The following is a 7,003-nucleotide window of genomic DNA, read 5'->3' as shown; positions in this document are numbered from 1 at the left end:
GTGTTGGAGACTATCCCAGCTGTCAACGGTCAGGAGGCGGGGTACCACCTGAACTGGTCTCCGGCCAATCGCAGGGCACATGGAGACAAACAGACGCACTCACAATCACACCTTGGGGCAATTTAGAGTGTCCAATTAAAGTCGCATGTTTTTGGGATGCAGGAGGAAAACAGAGAGCCCGGAGAAAACCCACGCAGGCACGGTGAGAACATGCAAACTCCACACAGGCGAGGCCGGGATTGAACCCGTGCCCTCAAAACTTTGAGGCCAACGCTTTTACTAGCTGATCCACCCTCACGATAGACATATCCAGCTAATTTCATGACGCTAAAGGAACCAAGCTTCAGGGGTTGGGATTAAAAAAAAAAAAAAAAAAATGCTAATGCTAATGCTAGCTCACAGGGCCTGTTAAAAAAAACATACCGATAAAAATTTTCTATAGAACATTTCTAAAGAACTATAGAACTGTAGGATGCAAGTCCTATCGAATTTGTATAGAAATCCCATTTTTCTGTAGGAATTCTATAGAAAATCACCAAAGTTCTATAGAACATGTTGTTTCTATAGAAATTTTTTAGCAAGGACAAGCTAGCGCAGCGCGACCAGATCCGCTAAAAGTCACTTCCAGCTGTCTCATTCTTACCTTTTCCGCTCTAGTGCCCCCTCGTGGAAGTTACAAAAAAATGCGCAAATTAGCCGCACCACCGCATAAACTGCAGGGTTGAAAGCGGATGGAAAAAGTGGCATCTTATAGGCCGGAAAATTGCGGTTATGTGCATACAAATGGCCTTTACGTGCGTTTACGTGACCTGCGACCCGGCGAGTGTCCGATCACCCGATTGGCCGACTGGAGGTCAGATCGTCGCGATAAGAATGGTCGCGAGGACAAGTTAATTTCACCAACTCCAGGAAGTGAAGTCAATCACATAACTATGTAATGACAGACGCTCATCACTGCTCAAGGTGTGGCCCAGCATCCTCCTCTTTTTTTTTTTTTTTTTTTTTACATTTTTTAAAATAAATTGCCATCTTGTAATAAGGACAACCTTTTGTCTAAATAGCTGTGTGCTCGATTCAGGTCCATTCGGTGTCATTACGCCGCACCCAATTCCAAACATACATAACGCCAATTAAAACACACTCACCGACAGTCTTCTGTGCTTACATGAATATTTCTACTCAACAGCTGTCAAATGGCAGCAAACGAATATGTGTAAATGTGTCACACAAGATTTTTTTTCCGCCACCCTTCTATAAATGTTATTACTCATTCTAAAAGTGATTGTAAAATAATGATCAAATGTGCAATTTACGTATAAAACAGTACAAACTACAAATAACAATGGGAAGAGTATGTTTAGTTATGTAAATGTAAACAGAACATGGGGAATGCTAATAGGCTTAAAACTATAACAGTGCATGTGTGGAAAAAAAACAAAAAAATGTCACAAAAAAAGAAGAATCCAAAAATAACAAAATTAAACTTTAAAAATAAAGGTTAACCACCATTTTTTTTTAGAATTTTAAAGGAAAAATAAAAAGTTAAGGTTGATGAGGGAAAAAAAAAAAGTCAAGAAAAAACAATATTTAAAACTGGGCACGAAACTCTCCACGGGAATACCACAATGGCGCCATCTAGTGTCGAGACGCTTCAGCACACGGGAAGCGGAATCTTTAAAACGGGAAGTCGTACAGCGAGTAAACCTGCACTCGAGTGTTGACGAGACTATTTTAGAAATGAAGTTGGCCACAATTATATGGGAGTAAATTAGTGCCACCGGGTTTTGAATATTTTCAACAGTTGCTATAATTCACTGTCTAAAATTCACCGTCAGTGCCACCGGGCAGGGTTACGTCCGGTCAGAACCAAACAACAATCGCAGTTACGCTTTCTTCGTCACGTGAAAATATAACTAAAATTGTGAAACTGTACAAAAAGCAACTGTAATTTAATTCCACATTTTCTACCAGGAATGTAATAGAATACAACTACAAATAATAAATCATAATTAAAAAAAAAAAAAAAACTCCAAGTCACACACAAAACCAAAGACAAGTTTACGTTGTGAAGTCACTCCTGAATATCGATGTAAAATTTAGGGGTCAAGAGCAAAGTTATGATTTGATATAGAGTGCAGTCACTTTTTGGGGTACATTAATAATGTTTTAATGCCGTGAGTAACATCGAAACCTGCGCGGATTCAGTCACATTTGAAATGAGAGAAAAGGGCGGCATTGTGTTTAGCGACGTCATAAAGGAGGAGATTACTGAGTGACCGTCCCCGTTCCTCTCTCAGGTCCGCAGTCTGGTTATAAGAGCCCCTGTTCGGCGGGCTAAGCCGGTATCTGCCTACTTCGCGGCCAAGGAAGGAACAAAATGTCAGGACGAGGAAAGGGAGGCAAAGGTCTGGGGAAAGGAGGCGCCAAGCGCCACCGCAAAGTCCTCCGGGACAACATCCAGGGCATCACCAAGCCCGCCATCCGCCGCCTGGCTCGCCGCGGCGGGGTCAAGCGCATCTCGGGGCTCATCTACGAGGAGACCCGCGGCGTGCTGAAGGTCTTCCTGGAGAACGTCATCCGCGACGCCGTCACCTACACCGAGCACGCCAAGAGGAAGACCGTCACCGCCATGGACGTGGTCTACGCCCTCAAGCGCCAGGGACGCACCCTGTACGGCTTCGGCGGCTGAGCTCGGAACTGTCTTCGTCAACCGAATCAAAACCAAAAAGGTCCTTTTGAGGACCGCACAGATAATCTACAAGGGCCGTTCTGTATCCGCCATGTTAAAATAATTTGGAAGGTTAGCTCCGTTCTAGTAGTGTACGCACGAGCCCGCTCTTCTGACGTGTTTTCCGGTGGAATGCTTATCGAGATCCCACGCTGTTGCCATCTACTGGCCAACATGAGTACTACTGGTTAAAAAAAAAAAAAAACACAAATGGACCCGCATTTAATTTCTGTCCCGTGCTGCCTCTACTTTTATTTCGGAAATTGAAATTTAATTCATAGAGCTATTTGATATACAAATATATCTTAATAATTAAGAGTACATACATAGTTCTACTCAAAAAGTAAGACTTGTATAATTCGCCATCTCGACTACGTACCAGTTGAGAAACATTAAAAATAATTTTAATGTATGATCAGCTGCAAACTACGTATTTATAGGAAGCAAATTTTCTAGTCTTTTTCATTGTAGTACACCAACAATATTTTCGATCATATTACTGCAATACTTGAACTGCCAGTTAGTTAATATACGTAATATACTGCAGTGTGATATAGCGGCTTGCCACTAGATGGCGCGCTAGCATTTTGGACACCCACTGTGGTCAAAAGCGTGGAGGAAAACAAGATGGGAGTGAAATAAAATTGTCTAATGAAGAGAAGAAATGCAATCTGCTTCCTCGGAAACATGCACAATAAAATCCGGTGACATTTATTTGATTTGTACTGTTAATAAAGGGTTTCGACAATGATGATGACCGTGAATATTGTTTGATATCGCCGACAGTAAATGAAGACTGTCATCCGGTTTATATTTTCGCAATGATGTTCAATCATCAGCCTGGCCGTCGGAGTACTTGTCCATGCCAAGAAAAATGTGTCTTTAGTGTCGTTTTAAAAATGCACACGGTGACTGAGTGACTTATGATAATCCACCAGATGAAAGTTATGTTTCCAATCTGGAACGGGCAGCGCCAGAATTTCTCTTTTTGGCATGTGCGATATGCGTGGGTAGCATTTTGTGCTTGTCGGGAGATGTAAATTATGAAATATGGGTTTCATTTAGATGTGCACAGCACAGCAAGGATGCAAACTATCTCATGTAAAAATTCAATAAAAATAATTTGTCACGTCATGTTTGTCTGGCCTCTGAAAGCATTCTATGATTTTTTTTCATTTTTTCCTCACAAAAATGATCAGAACCAAATGTAGGGGAAATTGTAATAAATACATAAAAATGCTGTTATTGTAGGCCAGCACGGCCGTCCTGTGAAGTGGAAAATATTATAAATGTATTTATTATAATATTTAGACATCCATAGAGTGACTCAAAAACTGATTTATGATCAAAATGTCAATTTGATTTACAGATTTTTTTCTTTCATCATACAAGTATCCAGAAAAGGCCTTGCTGAACGCTACTAGTGTTTGACCCGATTTTGTTCATATTTGGCAGCGCTGGACCGGTAGTGGAGAGGTCGGCGGAATGTTTTGCTAGTGACAGATAATCTAAAAATATTCTTCATTCATCTCGTTAGAAAATTGTCTGGAACTGATGAATGCGTGGATGATTTTAATTCATATTTCATCTTTACTGAGGCACCATATAGAAAATGTTACATCCCGAATAATAAAAAAAAAAAAAAATGAGACTAAGTACTCTGATATTTTTGTCCACGACTGTTTTTGAATTGACGTCATAAATTGAGGGCAAGCATACCTACGAAGTAACTCTCAGTGGCGTAATGGAGGCCGGTGCCGGAACGACGACGCGCCTCTGCCGCGGTCCAAAATGAAATCAAAACCGCTGCCGGTGTTTTACGGTCTGGGTGGAGTGAAGATATCGAGCGTGTGCGTTCCAGAACTGCTCGCGATGCGTACGTGGACCTGAGGCGGAGCCTAAATGGGCCTCGGAGGCGCGAAAGAGCCAGACGCCATTGTCTCCTAATTGCCGAGTTGCTCGGCCAGAGCGGGCGGGAATCTTTATTCGTTTTTTTGGGGGGGCTTTGGGAATCCTGGGGCGTGAAACATTCACATATGCCCAATTTAGGGCTTTATGACCTCCGCCAGGTGGAAAAGTGCACCGTGGAATGGAGAAAATGAAGAATGGCTGAATTGAGTCCTTCTGAAATGTCTTCTTTTCCTTTCGGCTTGTCCCGATTAGGTGTCGCCAGACCGTGTCATCTATTCCCATCGAAGCGCATCTCGTGCATTTTCCTCTCTTACGCCCACCGTCTTCATGTCTTCCCTCACAACATCCATCGACCTTTTCTTCGCTCGCTCTTCCTTGATAGCTCCATCCTCGTCACCCTCCTACCAATTTCCTCACTCTCATGTCCAAACCATCCAAGTCTGCTCTCTCGAACCTTGTCTCCAAAACACCCGACTTTGGCCGTCCCTCTAATGAGCTCATTTCTGATCCTATCCAAGCGAGAACCTCAACATCTTCGTTTCTGCCACCTCCAGTTGTCTCTTCAGTGCCTTCACCGTATCTAATCCGTCCATCATGGCCGGCCTCACCACTGTTTTATAGACTTTGCCCTTCATCCTGGCGGAGACTCTTCTGTCACATAGAACACCAGACACCTTCCGCCAGCTGTTCCAACCTGCTTGGACCAGTTTCTTCACTTCTTTACCACACTCAGCATCGCTCTGGATTGTTGACGCGCAGTATTTCAAGTTGTCAACCCTCGCTGGAGATCACAATGTCATCTGCAAACATCACGGTCCAAGAGGATTCCAGTCTAACCTCATATGTCAGCCTATTATTACTACCGCAAACAGGAAGGGGCTCAGAGCGGATCCCTGATGCAGTCCCACCTCCACCCTAAATTCTTCTGACGCATGTAAGGCACACCTCATCGCTGTTCTGCTGCCCTCATACACGTCTTGTACTATTCCAACATATTTCTCTTACTTTGATGAAAGTTTGTGGATTACTGGTGACAACACACCAACCACCCAAAACCACATCGATCCTCGACTGCGGGAAATCTGTTGTAGTACTAAGACTGACCAGTAAGCTTTTCACGATTGTCGGACATCGTTAAAATCTTTCTTACCGCATACCATAATCGATAGCGACAGCCGATAATCATATCTTTTAATTATTTTGAAAGAGATTTTTTTTTTTTTAAAACTAGATTTTCGGATCGTACACGCAGTTGATTGACAAATGATTTTTTCGTATTCAGGTCGTCGATTATTCAATGACATCTCTGACATCGCGCAAATATTGTGTACAATGTATACAACAATGCGACAACTTCGTAATGTGAAAAATTTTCACGAATTTTAATGGACAGCAATGACTTAAGAGCGCTGATGATTTACAAAAGGCCTTCATAAATAAAGGATCGTACACTTTTATGACTTTTGTGATCAGGAAAAGGCCCAAAGAGAGGCTGGCTGTGCTTGAAATATTCCGTCGCTCCTTTAAAAAGGACCGAGGCGATGTCCAAAAATGACGCGCACACCAGGAGCAAATCCGATTTTTTTTGGTTCCTGACGCACTTAATCAAATAAAACTTATTGGGAGAGCGTTTGGTGCAAAAACAAAAACAAACAAAAAAAGACACCTGGCAGTAGTCCCGAGGGTCTCCGAATCCGAATCCCGAATTACGCCGTGAGCTCAGTAGCCCGCGGCGTACGCCCACTTGCGAGGGTCCGACTGGGCGTGGAGTCCGTCCTCGTAGCGGACCACCGCCTGCACCACGGCACCGCTCGACTTGAGAAACTGCGTCACGTGGTTCTTCTTTGCCAGACCCTGCAGGACAACCTGCAAAAAACAAGCATATTTTACAGGTAAACATTTTTTAAACTTTTTATTCACACGTGCAAACCAAAGTTTCGGGAATCTCGACGGTATGAATCGATAGAACGCCGGCATGTTTACGTCGTTCTGCCAGTTTAAGACAGAAAACGGCAAGATTTTAGGCTGGACGCAGGACCGGTAGCGTCGGGGGCGACATCTGCATCTTGCAGCGCCTCCCCATCAGTTGCATCGTGTACTGTATGTACAGCAACGATATTAATATTAGCGTAATTTCTGGCCTATAAGCCGTGACTTTTTTCACATGCTTTCAACCCCGTGATTTATGCTGTGATGCGGCTAATTTGTGCATTTTTTTTCTAACGGCCGCAAGGGGGCACTCGACCGGAAAAGGTAAGAGTGAGACCGGTGGAATCTATATGCCGAGGAAGTGACTTTTACCGGTCCGGCCCTGTTAGTACTGCTCTAGCGTCTTACTGCTGTGTCTTCAGTGATTTTTACCGG

General features: G+C 43.3%; 2 protein-coding genes across 5 annotated transcripts in view; one reads left to right on the top strand and one right to left on the bottom strand.

Annotated features, from left to right (window-relative positions):
- Window positions 1–1,287: 1,287 nt before the first annotated feature.
- Window positions 1,288–3,480, top strand: LOC133490965 (histone H4). The gene has a single exon (XM_061801720.1). It carries the CDS (start codon window positions 2,378–2,380, stop codon window positions 2,687–2,689), a length of 312 nt encoding a protein of 103 aa, XP_061657704.1. The 5' UTR covers window positions 1,288–2,377; the 3' UTR covers window positions 2,690–3,480.
- A 2,517-nt stretch (window positions 3,481–5,997) lies between these two features.
- The window catches only part of LOC133515247 (glutathione hydrolase 1 proenzyme-like), a 61,102-nt gene continuing 60,096 nt past the window's right edge, over window positions 5,998–7,003 (bottom strand). For all 4 annotated transcript variants that reach the window (XM_061847595.1, XM_061847596.1, XM_061847597.1 and 1 more), the window contains one exon: window positions 5,998–6,505. In XM_061847595.1, coding sequence (XP_061703579.1) covers window positions 6,359–6,505 — 147 coding nt within the window. In that variant the 3' untranslated portion in view covers window positions 5,998–6,358. The remainder of the gene's footprint in view (window positions 6,506–7,003) is intronic.

The sequence above is a fragment of the Syngnathoides biaculeatus genome, chromosome 17 (genome assembly GCF_019802595.1).
Source record: "Syngnathoides biaculeatus isolate LvHL_M chromosome 17, ASM1980259v1, whole genome shotgun sequence".
Classification (NCBI taxonomy): Eukaryota; Metazoa; Chordata; class Actinopteri; order Syngnathiformes; family Syngnathidae; genus Syngnathoides; species Syngnathoides biaculeatus.
This window is presented reverse-complemented; position numbering and strand designations above follow the sequence as displayed.

Excerpts from the sequence above, each read along its gene's own strand:
- LOC133490965 (XM_061801720.1), top strand. The coding sequence starts at position 2,378 with ATGTCAGGACGAGGAAAGGGAGGCAAAGGTCTGGGGAAAGGAGGCGCC.